Source organism: Manacus candei, unplaced genomic scaffold, assembly GCF_025592945.1.
Source record: "Manacus candei isolate 608988 ecotype Guabito, Panama unplaced genomic scaffold, ASM2559294v1 h1tg000047l, whole genome shotgun sequence".
NCBI classification, from domain to species: Eukaryota; Metazoa; Chordata; class Aves; order Passeriformes; family Pipridae; genus Manacus; species Manacus candei.
Window position 1 is genome coordinate 12,607,601 of NW_026138095.1, and position 18,145 is coordinate 12,625,745.

At 39.7% G+C, this 18,145-nt stretch overlaps 1 protein-coding gene across 2 annotated transcripts in view; it reads right to left on the bottom strand.

The window, feature by feature from the left end:
• GLP2R (glucagon like peptide 2 receptor) overlaps positions 1–18,145 on the bottom strand; it is a 40,529-nt gene that overhangs the window by 4,039 nt on the left and 18,345 nt on the right. For both annotated transcript variants that reach the window (XM_051798048.1, XM_051798046.1), the window contains 5 exons: positions 16,982–17,141; positions 7,560–7,620; positions 6,161–6,230; positions 5,267–5,355; positions 3,610–3,748 (listed from right to left, as the gene is read on the bottom strand). In XM_051798048.1, coding sequence (XP_051654008.1) covers positions 3,610–3,748; positions 5,267–5,355; positions 6,161–6,230; positions 7,560–7,620; positions 16,982–17,141 — 519 coding nt within the window. The remainder of the gene's footprint in view (positions 1–3,609; positions 3,749–5,266; positions 5,356–6,160; positions 6,231–7,559; positions 7,621–16,981; positions 17,142–18,145) is intronic.

The window sequence follows — 18,145 nt, forward strand, 5'->3', positions numbered from 1 at the left end:
TCAAAGTACAGCTGTATTGAGTGTTACAGCTATTTTGAATTGTTATTGTTCCTTCAAAATTGATATAAATAAACACCTTAAAAAAATCCTAGAAATAGAACTTGTTTTAAACCAACGCCAAAATTATTTTTTCCATTTGCCTTCTCTCTGTGTTTGATCTCAGACCAAAGCAGCTTCCAGGCTGCATCTCAACTCCACAGGCTGGCACAGACATGCAGATTTATTCCCAGTTCTTCAGGAAATGCCCTTCTTTTGGTATGTCTAAAGGCATCTGTGACACAAGTGCTGATTAAGAGAAAAATAATCTCAGTCTCAAGGCAATGTTTATATCACAACTACAAAGGTACTATAACCATATACAATGCAGCTGACAGCATTCAATTGGTTTCACACTCATACTTTTCCAGAAATGTTTCTGCTTTTCTCGGACAAAAGCTTAAAAAGAAATTCACATACCCAGAATCTTCAATATTTTTCATTATACCTAGCGTTAACCAATAGCATTTTGAGGCCACTGTTAATTGTCTAGCAATCCTGAAAGGCTTGGAGTCATTAATACCTTAAGCATATATGCAGTAAGTATGAAAACAAGCAGTTTATCTGCCACACCAGTGGAAACGGGGACAGGAGAAATACCAGTGACAATTGCTTTTTCCATGTATTTTATTTCTATCATTTTTCGTGCTTCACCTGGGTTATGCTAGCAAGATATAGTTAATTTTGGCATGTCATTTATCAGCGTAACTTTTAAATAATATTTGGCATCTGAATTATTTCATGGAAATATGCAAAAAAATTCACAAAATACTGTGGACATTAGAGTTAATAATGGATGATATTAAATACCAATTATAATACATTATAATAATTGTATCTTATAACTATTATAATTACAATATATTCTCACATATGATATTAAGTACAGATTTAAGAGCTTAAAAAGCAACTTTTTTATGCAGAACTGCTCCTGCACCTGGACATAGTTCTCATTATTTTAGGTAGAAAGTTCATGAAAATGTCTTTACCTGGTGGGTGGTTTGGGGGTTTTTTTGTTTTATTTATGAGCTCTAAATTTAGCCTCGTGGGCACTGCAAGCAGAAACAGGATTTGAACTACATGGTGCTGTTGAGTCCTTTGACTGCTAAGCCTGGTGATAGCCACTGCCAGAAAAGCAGAGACTCACCAGATTAGGAGCTGCCTGTGTGAACACGAGTGACATCTCTGTGCTGATTTCAGTTTGTAAATCCCTCTGTGAATCTAGTTCCCTGCTCCTGCAGGACCAGAGCATGCAGTGACAGGCAGAAGCACTGTGAAATCATACCAGAAGGTGGAAAGTTCTGCTGATTATTCATGTTTGATGTTCATTTTATATCCTGATTTCTTTAATGCTTACTCATTTTTTCCCAATAAATTGAATTTCACACTTAGAAATCTTTCCAATATGCTGTGACTTCTCAAGCACACAATTTCAGAATTATCCTAGTATGAGTGAAAAAGAAGAATCAGAAATTCAGAAGAAATGTTCATTAGCATAAACACCAATAGAAAAGAATAGATGCACACGTAAACCTCACAACTGTTTTTCAGTTCCATTGACAATGGCAACATGATAAATTACTCATTAAATAACGTGTTCTCTCCACCAGAAACAGTAGGTTTTCCTGTGGCTAGCAGTTTGCATGCATCAGGGAGCCAAGGTATTTGGATTGCTCCACTTTCTAAAACAAAGCAGCATCATACGTACAGCAGAACTCCTATTTAGAATTTAATTCTGTGCTCCTTCAAAATGTTTGAGTTAAACCTCCAGATAAGATCACAGGGGTAATTGTTTTTCTTTAACAAAACAGTTTAACTGTCTTTTAAAACTATTGAGAAGATTTACAGACTAAACAAATGTAATTGTGTACAGTTGATGCGCTTTTTGGCTAATCCCTTCACAAATAATGCCATAGCTAAAAGAGAGAGTCTGCAATAAACTTCGGGTATTTTGTAAAGACATTTTGTTTCTAAAGCATGACATGCAGCCAAGCACATGAATGTTTCTCTAAAAGGAATGAAGTTTGTGTTCTCTAGCAAGGATGAGTAAGCTGGTTTATATATCAGATTTCTCTGTACAATCCAGTAAATGAAATTTTCACTTAATTTTAAGTGTTTTCTGTGTTTTTAAAATAACATCTAGCCACTGCAACGTCTCCAAGTAAGGATACGTCTAACTGAGGAATGCATGCTCCAACACTAAGGTCCCTTCCAACCTAAATCATTCTGTGATTCTGTGAACACCATGTCAGCGAGCCTCTCAGGGTTGTGGCTCTGCAGGAACTCTCTGGGAGTTTTTTCCCCTCAAACTGTAGTGGAAATTTTTAATTGGAGCCTCAAAAACAGTGTCAAAACACTGATGCATACGTACACCGTAGTGTGGGTGCATACATAAAGGTCAAAACCAAGGATCATCATAAATTGTGGGAAAAGTGCAGCAATGCTGTGATGACTTCATGCCTCAGGCTGCAGAAGTGGGCAGCATGTGTCAGAGCACTGAGTTAGTGAGGAGCAAGGACTTGTAGACAGAGAGATTGCTGGGTTCCTCAGTAAAGAGAGGAGGCCTGGAAATCGCTGTTCTGTTGCCCTAAGAAGGTCAAGACAGGAAGATAAGGGTAAAGGACAACTTTTCTAAGCAGGTTCATTACTACTACCTGGAAGAGCCGTTACTCAGCAGCTCTGCAGAACTCAGACTGAAGCAGACAGCACTGCTTTGTGCCAGTGTCCAGTTCTTTGGCTTTGCAAACTGAAGAGCAAATAGTTATGGGGAAGCACACCTATACCTGTGCATAAGTGGCCATCTGAGAGTTCCAGTGACAGCTCACTCTACAATTAGGACTACTTAGGATTGGCTATTTAACTGGAGTGTGAGTCCTTCACCCCCTCAGGCTTGCCACAGGTTTGCTACAGTCAAACTCTCTTCCTTTCCTACCTCAGGTTTCTGCCTATTTTCACAAGACTAAGGCAGGGTGACTGAAGAGGAGTCAAGTGTGCGAACATCTGTAAAACGCTGCTGACCGTATAGGTAAGAAACTTCTTTTCGACCTGCAGACACTGGTCTGTGTGTCTGTTCCATCCATGTAAGGGCTCTGAAAATTTTTCTCCTAGCTCTAAAAATTTGTGAGTACAGTACTTTTGTGAGTGTACATCTAGGAGCCCATAGTGTCACTTTGCAGATAAGGTGAATGAACAGATCCTTTAGGGAAATGGAACCCAAACCTTGGATGAGGACAGACATTCTCATAGTTATGATTTTGGTGGGGATTACTTTAAATAGATCGCTTTAATCCTGTGTTCAGGGGTCTGTGATGAACTGTCACCTACTATCAAAGAATACAGGATACACTGTTTCTGAAGATGTCTGACTCCTTTTTTGGTGATTGGGACTACTATATTTTGAATATGCAGTTTGTGAATGTTTTATCTTGTCACTGCAATAGTGTATTTAGAGACATTTTAGGTTGGAGTGTAATATTAAATAAGAATTCTCTATATTTGTGGTATATATAGGTGAGCAGCATATGCACATGGATCTATGACCCCTAAAAACAGTACTTGCAAAACAGTACTTACATGAAATGAGCTCATTGTCAGCTGAATGAAAAGTCTTATATGTCTTGGAAGTCCTTCCACCTGTTCATCAGTGATGAAGGTAAATACAAACTCATGGATGCCCAACAATGGAATCAACACAAGCGTAGATCTTGCCAATCTTAAAAAAGAAAATGTTTGATTATTATATTTTTAAGTATCTTTGGTACAAATATAAAAAAATTCAGCTACAAAGAAATGATTCCAGAAACATTCCCCCAATATTCTGACTCTGGAATGGTATTAGCAGTTTAGTGATTTTGGAAATAAATCCTCAGATATGAGTTTTGAAACATACTATCATAAAGGTATGAACAGGAAGGAATCTTGGTTTTGAGTTTCAGGTGAAAAGTTAGGGACAAGAAATAGAACAGGAAGGCTGCTATCATCAAACATGTTGTTAGGTAACAGAAAAATATTTACGTAGCTAAATATGAGTGGTCTAGTAACAGGGTCCTTAGACCTTCCTATCACTGCTGAAAGCTCTGTGTAGCTGCATTGAGAACATCCTGCGGTACTGTCAGCAGCCATCTGCTTCCTAAAAAATGCAACTAGAATAATTTGCTAGAAGAGAATCTTCTTTAACGAGTCTGGGGACATATTTATATGGATGAAAGAAGAGCTCTCAAAACAAAGTGAATTATGAGGATGATTTGCATTATGAAGAATAGCTTGACTCTTTAAAAGTTTAGCAAAATTATAAACAGTAGAAAGTGGAATATAATACAAAACATTAGGCAATGTTAAATATAGGCATTGCTGTCTGTACATCACAACCACCTTCCTGCATCATTCTGCAGAATATAGCTGAGATCCTTTGGACATTGACTGTTGAAGGAAAATGGAAATATTATTTTGTTAGGGATGTAATACTAGGTTTAAGAGGAAGTCAGTAGCAAAATTTCCATCCCCCCCCTCCCCTTACCTGGTTCTTTTTGACAATAAATTAATTAGTGTTAGTAAGGCAGGACTGTAGTAGCAACCAGGGGTTCACAATGATACTAAAAGATACTAAGAACAGGAAAGGACTGGCATATGGAAAGCAGTTAAATCCTCGTGTTTCCATCATTTCCAGGTTTTCACTGCAGCCTTAGCTTCTTGCAGAGCAGCCTGCCCTTGTAGTTCCCACAAAGTGAGAAGATATTTGTGAAAATGTCAGCTCCGAGACTTTAATATGATGTACCATTGAGACTCCTCCAAAAGAGCCCACACCAAGGCCTACAAGAGTGCAGGCTAAGGAAGAAGGTATATCAGAAACACTGAGACATTTCAGTGTCTAACAAATCTTCACACCCTTTTCTTTTGAGGACCTTTTGTCACATTCAAGGGAAAAATGCATCACAGCAGCAGAGGCCGCAGGTGTGAGTGAAGATACCTGAGAGCAGGGATGTCATTGCATTGCAAAACCTTTGTGAAAATGCCCACAAAACTCAGCACATAGGTGCTGACCTGTCTTTACCTCTCAGATAAGGAAATGTCTGTGGAGCCTTTTTTCCCAGATGGTTTTCCTATATCATACTCTAAGTATCTGTTACGCCTGGTGGTGGTAGGTAAATATTTAAGGACAAACAGGCAATCTTCTGATGTTATGAGAAAATAAAAAGAAAGGGCCTAGATTTCTGTGTTACTTATTACATACCTGTATTTGTAGTCATGAAAGCTCATTTGCTGAGCTTTTAGTTTGGAAATCAGCATCCTGAGAATTTTTAAGAAGATGCCAAAGTTAACCTTTAACAAAAATACATATGGATTACTTAATATAAATGTTATGGCACTAATCATATAACTATTAAATAAATGCAAAATTGATATTAAACACTTGCAAAACCTGCCACCAAATAACTGGAATGCAGTTGTGATGAGGCTGGAATTCAAGCAGGTTTTTGCCACATCTGCAGCAGAGCGTACAGAGCAGCAGTGACAGACTCTGCTGGTATCAACTCTCTCCAAACAAAGCAGCTAACAGTTTATTTACCTTTAGGTCATGCAACGCTTCGCCAAACCATGACAGGTAAGCAGGATGTAGTAAAAATCCACAGTGATCGCAATTCTTCAGATAAAGAGGATGTAGGCAGACCAAAAAGCCCTGGGCATTCTTTTTACAACTGATTATCTCCTCTGTTAATTAAGTTGTCCTGACTTGAGCCAGAAAAATTTGCAAATAATTCTTTCTAATGAGACCTGCCAATGCCTATGAGTCATGAACTATTTATCTTTCACAGACCAAAAGCCCTATGCAAAAAAGTTACTAAAGTTGCAAAATTGAGGAACTTTGCATTGCCTTATTCAGCCTGATTGGCGTATAATTTGTGATACATGATCTTCCAGTACAAAATTATATTTTAATTTTTTAACATAGAACTCTGCTTCCTCATTATTTGAACAGTAGTTTATCCCTTATGTCACTTTATAGCCCCATGATATTTCTGTAGTAGGAAACTGTATCTTATTTGTTCCAAAATATCGAAGGACAAAACAGGTACTAATTAAAAAGACCAAGGAGGGGAAAAAATATGGGTTATATAATTCTTACTGTAATGGAAAACAACATTGGTCCTCGGATGATCCACCAGATTCCCATGTGTTCATTTGTTCCCCAGCACCTGGAGAATAATTTGAAGTATAATTAATATTTAATATATAATTTTACTAATAATTTAATATAATATGTAATTTTATATAATATACATTTTGTATATTTATCTATTTACATTTTATATATGTACATATAATACATAATTTTAATAATAATTGAATATATAATTTTTCATAGAAAAATTAGGAAGCTTACATAACCTGTGTATATATTTCAAAAGGAAGTTGATGCAGTACAAGTTTTTCAGGTGGTCCTCAGAAGAAACAGAGTAAAACTATGAAGAGTCTCATCAACAACTCTAGTTGTATTTATTCTGAAGATCTTTCCACGTGAATGTTGAGAGCTGTTTCCCTGGACCACAAACTTCAGAACTATCTGGCAAACTCAATCTTCAAATCCACAAAATAACTGTATATGACATCAAACCTTCATAATGAAATTCATCCTACTTAAATTACCTGTCGGAAACTATAAATGAGTAAACTAAGAATTGTGTAGTAAACAGGAATTGCTTCATGTCTTGCTAAAAAATATGCATACTGTTTCCTTGAATCTATGTCCTTTTATCCTGCTCTAGCCTTCTAATTTGTCCTATGCACATGTTTTCTCTTGCCTGAGGTTCTGTACTATCTTGGTTTGTCATTTACGATTTAGATAACATCTAACTCTATGAGCCTGTAATTATTATTTGGTTGCTGCTTATTATCTATATTGGCATTCCACATTAAATTCTCTAGAAGTCATGAATAATAAAAAGAGAACAAGAGAAATCATACAAAACTCACAAAGTTTATGTGATGCTACTAACAGCATCATTGAAGACCAGAAGACTGGAAAAGTGATGCTTACTAGTGCACATTACTGTCACTAATTCCTCCACCAAATATGAACACATTCATTAGTATCAGCTTTCAGTGACTATAAGATTTTGCCATTAGAATTCATAATAATTGTTTTTTTACAAAATGACGGGGAATAGTTAGTAATTAAATGCAAAGTGTAGATGGTCTCCAAGGATGCTCTCCATAAAGATGGTGGTGCTGACAACTTGCTTCATGTAAGTGGATGAACACTGGATGTGATACCTTTCCTCTCAGGAACAGTGAAGGTTCATTCTACTTCTTGATTCATGCATAAGTGAATCTGAGAATTCCTAGAAGTAGTTTAATGTAAAAGTACTAAAAGGAACCTGAAAAATGTAACAAGTATCTATAGGTGCTGTATGTATTTTATAATCTAGTAATCAGTACTTGTGTCAAGTACTGTCAAGGGCTTTCAGAAAAGTTAAGTAAACAGAAAGACAGTGTGCTAAGGTTCTTTTTATTTAGTAACCTACCCAGTGTTCTCCAGTTTGGATCTGCTTATTCCCCAAGGACCCACAAACAGGATCGGGACAACTGAAAGGAAAAAACATCAATTACAGCCAAGTTTGCAGAAGTGTGTGGTGCAGAGATATGTGCTTTTCAGTCTTCTATTTAGAAATGTACAAAAATCAACCTAATCCTGGCTTTCCCCATTTCTAGTTCAAATACAAAATGAAGCTTCATTGTGTAATTGAATCTTTCATTTTCAGACTGACATATACATACACACACAAACACACACTGCCGGCCTTTTGAAATTTTCTAAATTTCTGACCCTGGGAATTCAAAGCAACTGGCACATGAGGCCTCGTAGACTACCTTAGGCAACAGTTGTTGAACCTTAAAAGAGTTTTCAGTGAAGGCATGAAACTCTGCCTAATCAAAAGAGCTGATAAAGGATTGTTGTCCTGGATCAAGAGGATCTGTGGTCCCCCTTCCCCCATTGTTACCCTCACTCCTTCATGGAAGTCATAGGCTTCAGGTTGGGAAAAAAAAAAAAAAAAACACCCTGAAATAAAGGATTAGTGCATTATTGCAATGGTCTACATATGTCCGGGCACAAGTCTCAATCAGAAGCAGAAGGCATGTGAGCTACAACAAGCAGGCGTTCCACTGCATTCTCAGCCCAATAACACATGGGAGAGTCTGTGGTGGATGTGGCAGAAATGAAAGGAGATGTGGGTCGCCGGGGCCAGAAGAGGGATTATTCAGTATTCTGGGACACTAGCTAAGGTCAGGGGGAAAGCTGGAGTGTGGCGATGCAGGGAAAGGTCCAAAACCAAAATACTCTCTAAAAAATAGATCTCTGAGCAGGTAAAAAGGGGGAAAGAGATGAAAGGGGTCTCACTTCGGTGGGAGATGGCATTGGTGCAACAAGCGGGTCTCAGAGAACAATCAGGGCATGGAGAACTTGCTAACGGAGCAATAGATCCGGGGGAGTATGACGTGGTCTCATGAGGAAAGGTGATACCAAGGATGATGAGGGGATGTTATCAAAAGGCAGTTCCTGTACAGTAGCTGAGGAAATGTCTCAGTCAGTGTGAGTGCAGTTCAGCCCTGTTGACGCATGTCTGTGAGACACTTGCCAGATGGCCCATCTTAGTAGTGATGGTAATAAATATAAATAAGAGATTAAACTAATTAGTGAGGAAAGCCTTTAGGAAATCAGTGAATATGGTGCAGATAGGAGTGCAATAGAGGATGACCAACAGGCATAATAGTAACAATAATAATCAGGAGGATCATTATTACTTATACTCTAGTGAGAAAATTTCCTAACAAACTTGTCTATTGCAGTTTGAACAAGGAATAAAATAACTAGTCACCACTCATCCAACAAGCTGGTGATCAAAGCAACAAAGTGATTTAGAGAGATACGGAAGTATGGTGAAACAACACTAAGCACCGTGAAAGACAGTGGTCTTGGTGCATCAGCAACCTGTGCGCTCATATGGCCATACTGGTAGAGCACAAGGGTCCTTTAAAGAAGAATCTGAAGGGGAGCAGAGAAATCAGGGCATGGGTGGTGAGAAGGACCCTCAAAAGTGTAGGGCACAACAGAGGACAAAGCCTAGAGGCTTGGCAACGGGCAATGGAGTGTGGTGTTAGGCTTTGACAGGAACTTTCGATAGATGAGGAAGGATGGGAATTAGTGTGAAAGTGAAGGAAAGTATTTTATATCTGATAAGGAAGAAGCAAAAGAGCAAAAGAAGAGATGCCAAAAATGGGGTAGCATGTTCAAAACTACAAGCCTGAGAAATAGTTGTCGCAGCAGCATAATGGATGAATACAGGAAAGACAGAGAAAAAAAATGCTGTAGGAAATAAGACAAGTTCTAATGTGCCTATATATAGAGTTGCATAAAAGATTAAGGTAATATCCCACTTCACTGAAACATTGAAATAATTCAGTCTACGAAGGTACTTTTCTTCTTACTTTGGTTCTAGAGAGAATCTCAGTATTAGTGACCTGAATTTAACCTTGTTAGATAAAATTAAATCCCTCCTCTGTAGGATCTGAAACCCAGCTGTCAGCAGAAAGGAGCTTGGTGGGCCTATGCAGTAAACTTTGGGCGACAGAGGCTGAGAGAAATCCCTGCATCTGAAGGACTGGACCTTCCTCACGAGACCTGTTGATATACAGTCATGTGGATTAACCTGGCTCCTGCAGCAGGATAAGGAAGGACTTTGAGATGAAGTTATCAAACCATGTTGAAACCCCTTTGTTTTCTTCTCCCCCATGTAATCCTGGTTAAGGAAAATATTAATCAATTGTGTAACTATAGCAGAAACCTGTGTAATCCCCTAGTTACCATAGTCAGTCCCCTAATTATCATAAACCATCCTCCTCATTAACATATCCAACCCCCAAGACCCTTAAATTGCACTCATGTGTTCAATAAAGTATTCCAGTTTCTACCTCCATATCTGGGATCATCTTAGCTTTCTGGACCCTCGTACTCCTCCACAGGTAGACTAAACTAAAGATTTAAGCTCTTCCTGATTCTAAGAACACACAGGAACTCTGTGATCTGAAAACACCCCTCAGAGCACTTGATGAACACAGCAGAAATCATACTGGGGGAGCAGAGGAGGCACAGAGGGTGGGAGATGGAACGAGGATGAAAAAATTAGGAATTCTGCTTTAATCATATGAAACTTGACTTCATAGTTAGATAATCAGAAAAGTTGGAGGTTTTTTTTTAATATTAACTATTTGATTTCCCTGTAAACATAAGAAAGTTGGTCTGGAACACAGGACTCAGTACCGACTGTGCAGAAAAGGATACAGGAATGTATTTTATCTTCTTTTTTGTCAAGTGCCTTTACTCTAAAAAACTACAGTTGTTTTGGGGCAAGACCAACTTTCTGAGGCAATTTTAACCATCAAATTTCTGTCCATGCGCCAAAATGCAATATTTGAATATTCCAGTTTATTCTTAGTATTTGTCCTGACAAAACATTGTCCTCCACAGAGATGTCTCAATATGTACTTAGATTTAGTCCCCAAGTCTGAGTTGTAATATAGTGCCATAGATGTAGATGTCCTTCTCAGCTTAAATACATGAGTATATTTGGTGAAAAAAGATTTCATGTATCAAATTTCTGCCTTGGAACCTGGAAAAACTTTAATATTAACTTTGCGGAATTGCATTCCAAATGATTGATGATTGCTTTGCTTAGGCTTTCCTTATCTCTTCATCATAGGTATTAAATAACAATTTTCATCAAATTGTTTACTATGTTGACTTGATTAAGGTAAGCTTCAGCTTAACTTGAAGAACAGTCATCGTGTTTCAAATGTGAAAAAAAAAAATCAGTTTTTTTGCAATTATGCAGTAAACCCCCCTTTCCCCACTGTACATGATTCCTCAATAAAAAGTAATGATTTTTTTCCCTGAAGCTCCCTTCTCATGTGATGTCAAAATGCAAACACCTCTGTCTAATCCTCCTTCTGTCCTCTCAGCTTTTCCACTTTATTCAATTGTGATGGTGCTCAGTAGTGAGGACTCTGCATTTGTCATCTGAACCTCAGAACTCCTTTGCTTCTCATGGGCCTCGCTAAAACAACCTGAGTTTCTTAACGTCTGGAGATAAGCTAGTTTTTAGTTGGTCTTTGAAGAACTAAGAGGCATGAGATGTGAAACAGTCTGTTAGAGCTCTTCTATTGTTACAAGCGGCTAAATAAAATCTTATTTGGGATTTAAAACTGCAAAACAAGGAGAAAAGAACAGAAGTGTTCTAATTGTTAACAAAAGGAAAAATTGACACAATGCCAACTATAAGTTTTATGTTCACTGATAACTAACTGATTTAATGCTCCTAATTAAATGTGCCACTGCTAACATTGCTGGGTCCAAATACTTTTTATTGGTGCCCAATAACAAGATTACACAATGCACAAGATTAAGTGTCCATTCTACTGACATCCTCAGAACAATACATACGATACTATCTCATGTGTGTTCAAAACCTGGTTCAAACACTCTAAGAGACATAAGTTAGGTACCTTTTAATCTGATCAGTAGTAGTAAACACATGCCATTTCTGTAAGAGACATCTAAATCTTCTGGGTTTTCTTTAACGGATCATTATTCTTTCCAGCAAGATAGTTAATTTAAAGCAAAACCATCTGGTATACTTCAAGAGGACTTTATGTTTCGCTGAGGTTTCGCCCTGTGTGGTTATTTGGATGCTTGAAGTTCTGTTTCGAATCTTGCCTTAAGCACTGACATTTTTCTACAAGGGTTCTTTATTAATAAATGAATAGTCATATTAGAAGAGCATAAAAATGGTCTTATCCCTTGAATTTTAAAATGAAAATTGGATAGCATCTAAATCAAGCTACTGCAGAAATTTCTAGAATTAAGTAAATTTGAGATAAGGCAGACATCAAAGAGTCTACCTGTATTCATTCCCTGTGATTTTTGCAAAGCAAGCTCAGTACAGCTTTTAGATACCTGAAACTAAATTACATGAATGACTGTCAAAGTGACAGAGAGACTGTCACAGTCTTGATAACAAGAACCAAAAATTTCCTTCAAATATTTAGATGTTGTAACATTCCAACTTAATGATTAAAATTTCAATAATTTCAACTTCATCAATTTACATTTAAGTTTGAACACCTCTTTAAAATCAGACCTCAATTTATTAGATAATTTTAGCAAGAAGTACAGCACAGTAAATATGGAATAGTTCATTTACAATTGAAAAATTATCCACCATCCTTTTAAAAATCACTTTTCCTTTTTTTCAAGTGTGCTGTACACTATAGTCCCACAGTCCTGGACACACAGTTTTACTTTTTTCAGCACAATTTAATAGACACAGATGTAGTGACAGTGATCATCATCATGGCCAGGCTTTGTGAACGAAGATTTGGGAAAGGGCTTTACCCACGTTTGCTAGAAGCATGCTGGTGGTTAAAAAGGCCAATACAAGACAGGCATGTCCGGTTGCAAAAGGCACAGCAGAAGGACTCCTTAGGTGGTAAATTCTGCAGGGCACGATTCTTTCTGTGTTGTCTTTTCTCCTCAAGGGTGATCCTGCATGCGTTCTCAAAGGAAGCAGCAGCGTTATAGATGGTGTGTCTCCAGACCTCCCGATTGGAGGCCAGAGTAGACCAGTTATGTTGATCAATATGGCCAAGGCTGAGATGTTGTTTCAGGGAGTCCTTGTATCTCCTCTTCGGGGCTCCTCTCATGCGGCAACCAGTGGCAAGTTCACCATAAAGCAAGATCTTAGGGAGGCGGTGGTTGGTCCTTCATCCTTGAGACGTGCCCTGCCCGGTGCAGCTGTGTTCTCAGCAACATGGCCTCAATGCTTGTGACTGCTGCTTGTTCTAGAACAGAAGTATTAGTCACATAATCTGACCAGTGGATGTTTAGGATTGTACGAAGGCAACGTTGATGGAGTCACAGGTGGTGGAGGCAGATGACCCAAGATTCAGATCCATATAAAAGAGTAGACAGCACTATGGCTCTGTAAACACTGATCTTTGTACTTTTCTTCAACTGTTTATTTCGCCAAACTCTTTTATGAAGCTTTCCGAAGGCACTGTATGCCTTTGCTAACCTGTTGTCTATCTCCCCGTCAATCTTACCATCCAAGGAGATGAGGCTGCCTAGGTAATTAAACTGCTGGACTGATTTGAGCTCTGATTCACCAATGGTGATATGGGGATGATGGAAGACTTTCTGAGGTGCCGGTTGATAGAGAACTTCTGTCTTCTTTAAGCTGACTTCCAGCCCAAAGAGCTCAGCAGCGTTGCAAAGCAGGATGCTAAACGCTGCAGAGCTGCTTCTGTGTGAGCCACGAGGGTGGCGTCATCAGCATAAAGCAGCTCCTGGACAAGATGGTTTAAGGTCTTAATGTGGGCCTTCAGTCGCCTTAGGTTGAAAAGGTTTCCATCAGTACGGATGATCTCGGAGGTCTTTTCCAACCCAATCAATTCTATGATTCTATGAATGTAGATACCATCCTGATCATCAAGGTCTGCAGTGGCCCTTTGGAGCGTCCTGCTGAAAAAGATTGTGAATAGGGTTGGTGTGAGAACGCAACCTTGTTTCACACCATTGGTTATTAGAAAGGGCTCAGAAAGTGCATTGCCATATCTGATTTGTCCGTGTTGATCCTCATGGAGTGAGACGATCATTTTAAGGAACTTGGGGGGACATCCTAAATGTTCCAAAATCTGCCACAGACCTTTTCTGCTCACAGTATCGAAAACCTTGGTGAGATCAACAAAGGTTACATAGAGACCTTTGTTTTGTTCCCTACACTTCTCTTGCAGTTGTCTGAGAACAAATACCATGTCTGTGGTACTCCTGTTGACTCTGAAACCACACTGGCTTTCAGGTAGAATTCCTTCTGCTATAGTGGGTATTAGTCTGTTCAAGAGTATTCTTGCCAGGATTTTGCCAGCAATGGAGAGCAGAGTAATACCACGGTAATTTGAACAGATCTGGTAGTTCGCCTAGTTCCCAACAGCACACCACAAACTCGTGAAATTTAGCATGGAGTGCAAGGCCCCATGTTTCCAGACTTCAGGTGGAATTCCATCAACCCCAGCTGCCTTGCCGATTTTCACCTGCTGTATGACCTTAAGGGTTTCTCCTAAAGTGGGGGCAGTATCCAATTCATACTTCACCGGTTGTTGTGTGATGGACTGAATAGCTGAGTCTTGGACTACACGGTTAGTACTGAAAAGAGTCTGAAAGTGTTCAGACCATCGATTCAGAATGGAGGTTTTATGTGTCAGAAGAGTTTGACCATCAGTGCTGAGTAGAGGACTTTGGGCTTGGTATGTAGGCCCGTATGCTGTTTTCAGGGCTTCATAGAATCCTCTGTGATCACCTGTGTCTGTGCATAATTGGGTTTTTTCAGCAAGACTGTTCTGGATGTCACGGAGTTTCTGTTGGAGCTTGCTGCATGCAAGGCGAAAGGCTCCTTTTCTTATGTGCCACGATGGCAGTGCAAGGTGTGCTTGTGGGCAGTTCTCTTCTTCCTCAACAATTCCTGGATCTCTTGATTGTTTTCATCGAACCAGTCCTTGTTCTTCTTGAGGGAAAACCCTAAGGATTTTTCAGAGGACTGCAGGATGCTGTTTTTAATATGGTGCCAAAGTGTTTTAGGAGAGGTATCTGTAGAATCCATGGAATGGTTTTTGAGCCTAGTTTGAAGATTAGTCTGGAATTTGTTTCTCACTGTGGTTGATTGAAGATTGTTAACTTGGAGTCTCCTCCTTGGGATACTGCCCCTTTTAGGTTTGAATTTAAGATTGAGGTTAAGTTTGTAGTGCACCAGCCCATGGTCTGTTTGGCATTCTGCACTGGGTATCACATGGGTGTGGTGGACATCGTGGACATCTCTCCGACGCACCAAGACATAATTGACGAGGTGCCAATGTTTGGATCTGGGATGCATCCAGGTTGTCTTCAGACTATTTTTCTGCTGAAAGATAGTGTTAGTGATGGTGAGCTGTTGCTCCGCACAGAATTCTAACAGAAGTCGACCATTATCGTTGCAGTTTCCAACACCATGCTTGCCTAATATTCCTTTCCAGGCTTCAAAATTCTTTCCTACTCTGGCGTTGAAATCACCAAGGATAATGATCTTATCATCTGCAGGAACCTCCTGGGTAAGGCGGCGCAGGTTCGTGTAAAATTTATCTTTTTCAGTAGGGTCAGCTTGGAGAGTTGGGGTGTATATACTAAAGAGGACAACGTGTTGCTTGTTGTGTAGTGGAAGATGTAGGGAGATAATTTGGTCAGAATGACTTGTTGGCAGATTTTTGAGTTTAGGAACAATAGAGTTTTTGATCATGAAGCCGACTCCTGAGAGATGCCTTTCAGTTCTGGACTTACCTGACCAAAAGAGTGTGTAACTGGCACCATGTTCTCTGAGGCTGCCTTCCTCGTGAAGGCGAACTTCGCTGAGAGCAGCAATGCCAATGTTGAGACATGACAGTTCATGGGCAGTTAGGGCAGACCGACGCTCAGGACATCCCCTATCTGCCGAATCGAGCATGGTTCTGATGTTCCAGCATGCTAGAGTTAATTTGGGTACACCTTTGGAGGCAGGTGTATGCCTTTGTTTTTTGATCTTTGTGTGACTGCATTTGTAGAAGATGTCACTACAGGGCTTTGCAAATGCGGGTAAGGCCTTCGAGCCTGCGCAGTGGATTTTTTAGGTGAGACGCAGCATGCGCTGGACTGAACCCACCCTTTAATCCTAAGGTTCATCTGCCAGGGCCGAGCGAGCTTGGACGGTGGCAGCGAGGTCCTCAGGACATAGGTTTAATTAGAATGACCTTCTCTTAGATGGATGACCTTACAGGGCTGATCGAGCTCCATCTGCCCGGGTTTAGAGTTGTCCTTCTCCTCTGTGCGCTCCGAAGCTCCCCCTCTTATGTCCCACGATGGCACTGTCCGCACCGGCAAAGCTCCCACTCTCTCGCTCCTTTCCGCACGCGGGGCCGAGCCGTGCACACACGCCCGGGGCCAGGCCGGGGCCGCGGTGCTGTGAAGGACGCACTCCGGGAGTGACAGTGAACCATCTTGTAAAATCATACATTGATAAAAGTTTTATAGTCAGAACTTCTTATGGCCAACCCTTCTATCCTACTTCTTAGCTCAGGCCCCCAGATTTGAATGAAAAGCTCTTGCAACAAACTTAGATACTGTTTAAGAGGACACTTTTAATCATAATTTTAAACTTTCAGAGGCCAGCAAGTTGTACAGGTAGCTTTTAGATGATTATCTGTAATTGGGAAACCTTGATTTTCTCCTTTGTCCAGGCAAGATACAGAATTACACTCACTGAGTAAGCAAAAAAAAAATAAAAAATTGTCAGACTACAGGACATAGTATATACAAAATTGTTTAAATGCTTGTAACTAACATTACATTGTCTTTATTTCACGAAAAATGCCTGAAATGTAAGACCTGACTCATGCAGTGTTTCAGATTGTCCTCTACCTTAAAGCACACTGTAGAACTTTCAGGTGAGGTTGGAAGGGGAACATTTAAAAGAAAATTGCTTATGTTTTGACATTTTTTGTTACGTAGGTGCTCTATTACAAAAGAAGGAAATGAAGTTGCTGGTGGTACCATAATATTCAGTGACGACAGAATATACAGTCAAATATAGTAAAATTTCTTCTTGTTCTGCCCACCAGGTTCCTGTTTTCTTATGAACCAATTTTACTAAGTCCTCTACGTGCAGGTCCAGCTGAGCTGCCATGAATGTACCACTACTGGCATACTCTCATTTACAATTGCTGGCTTCAAAACTAGCAGAGTTCAGATTTTACTTTCTTCTTTACAAAATATCCTCCACTGACTCAACAAAGCATCACATAATCAAGTACTTAGAAATAGTTAAGGACTTACCCCATCCTATCACAATGTATGTCTGCAGCAGTCGTCTTTCAGAGAGTACCACAGTTATCAATAATGTGTGCAGATAAATTCCTTCTACTAATAGCCAAAAGTAATTTGCCCCAACAAAGTAATGCATGAAAAACTGGGCAGTCCTGCAAATTATTACAATCTGTAGGAATGAGAGATCAGGAATCATTGTAAATATAGATGTCATAATCCGCATATCAGAATTTTTACTGATGAACTATTAAAATAATAGTCACCATTAACATCTTGCAGTTAATTTTGCTTGTTGACATGGGTAAGCTTTATTCTTACAACATTCTGCAAGTATAATTTATTCACAGTGGTCACAAATGAGGTGTTGTTATTCCATTTTCTAAACAAATGTAAGAAAATTAATACATTTTCCTAGTACAGAAAAGCCTTTATACTGTTTTTCCTCTCTCTTAGTGCTGTTTCATAGAAAATCACAGAGTGGTTTGGGTTGGAAGGGACATTAGAGATCATCTAGTTCCACCCCCCAACCACAGACAGGGACACCTTCCACTAGACCAGGTTGCTCCAAGCCCCATCCAACCTGGCCTTGGACACTTCCAGGGATGGGGCAGCCACAGTTTCTCTGGACAGCCTGTGTCAGGACCTCACCACTCTCACAGGGAAGAAATACACTGTGTGATACTGTCCTGGTTCCAGCCAGACAGGAGTAACTTTTGCAGCAGCCAGGAGATGTACAGCAGGACCCCAGGGTTTTCGATCCCACCCCAGCCCTGCACAGGGCAGTTGCATTTTTCCGGTTTGCTGGGTGAGCAGTCAGGTGGCATCAGTTCCACATGGTGAGTGATTGGTGTGAATCGTTTGCCTACCTCTGTCATTGGTATTGTGGATATTACTGTTCATTTTATTATCTTATTGCTTCTTCCAGTAAATTGCTCTTTTCTCAACCCACGATCTCTGCCTTCTGTATCTCTAATTCTCCTCTCCTTCCCACCGCAGGGGGATGGGGGGAGTGAGCGAGCGGCACGTGGTGTTTCAGTGAACACCAAGTTGGGGAATACCATTCCTAAATCACTACAATTACTATTGTCGGAAAAGCAAGATTTGTGTGCACTGCTTTATGCTATGCATAAGAGGAGTGAATAAATGTGGTGTTAAATAGGTGCCAAATAAATA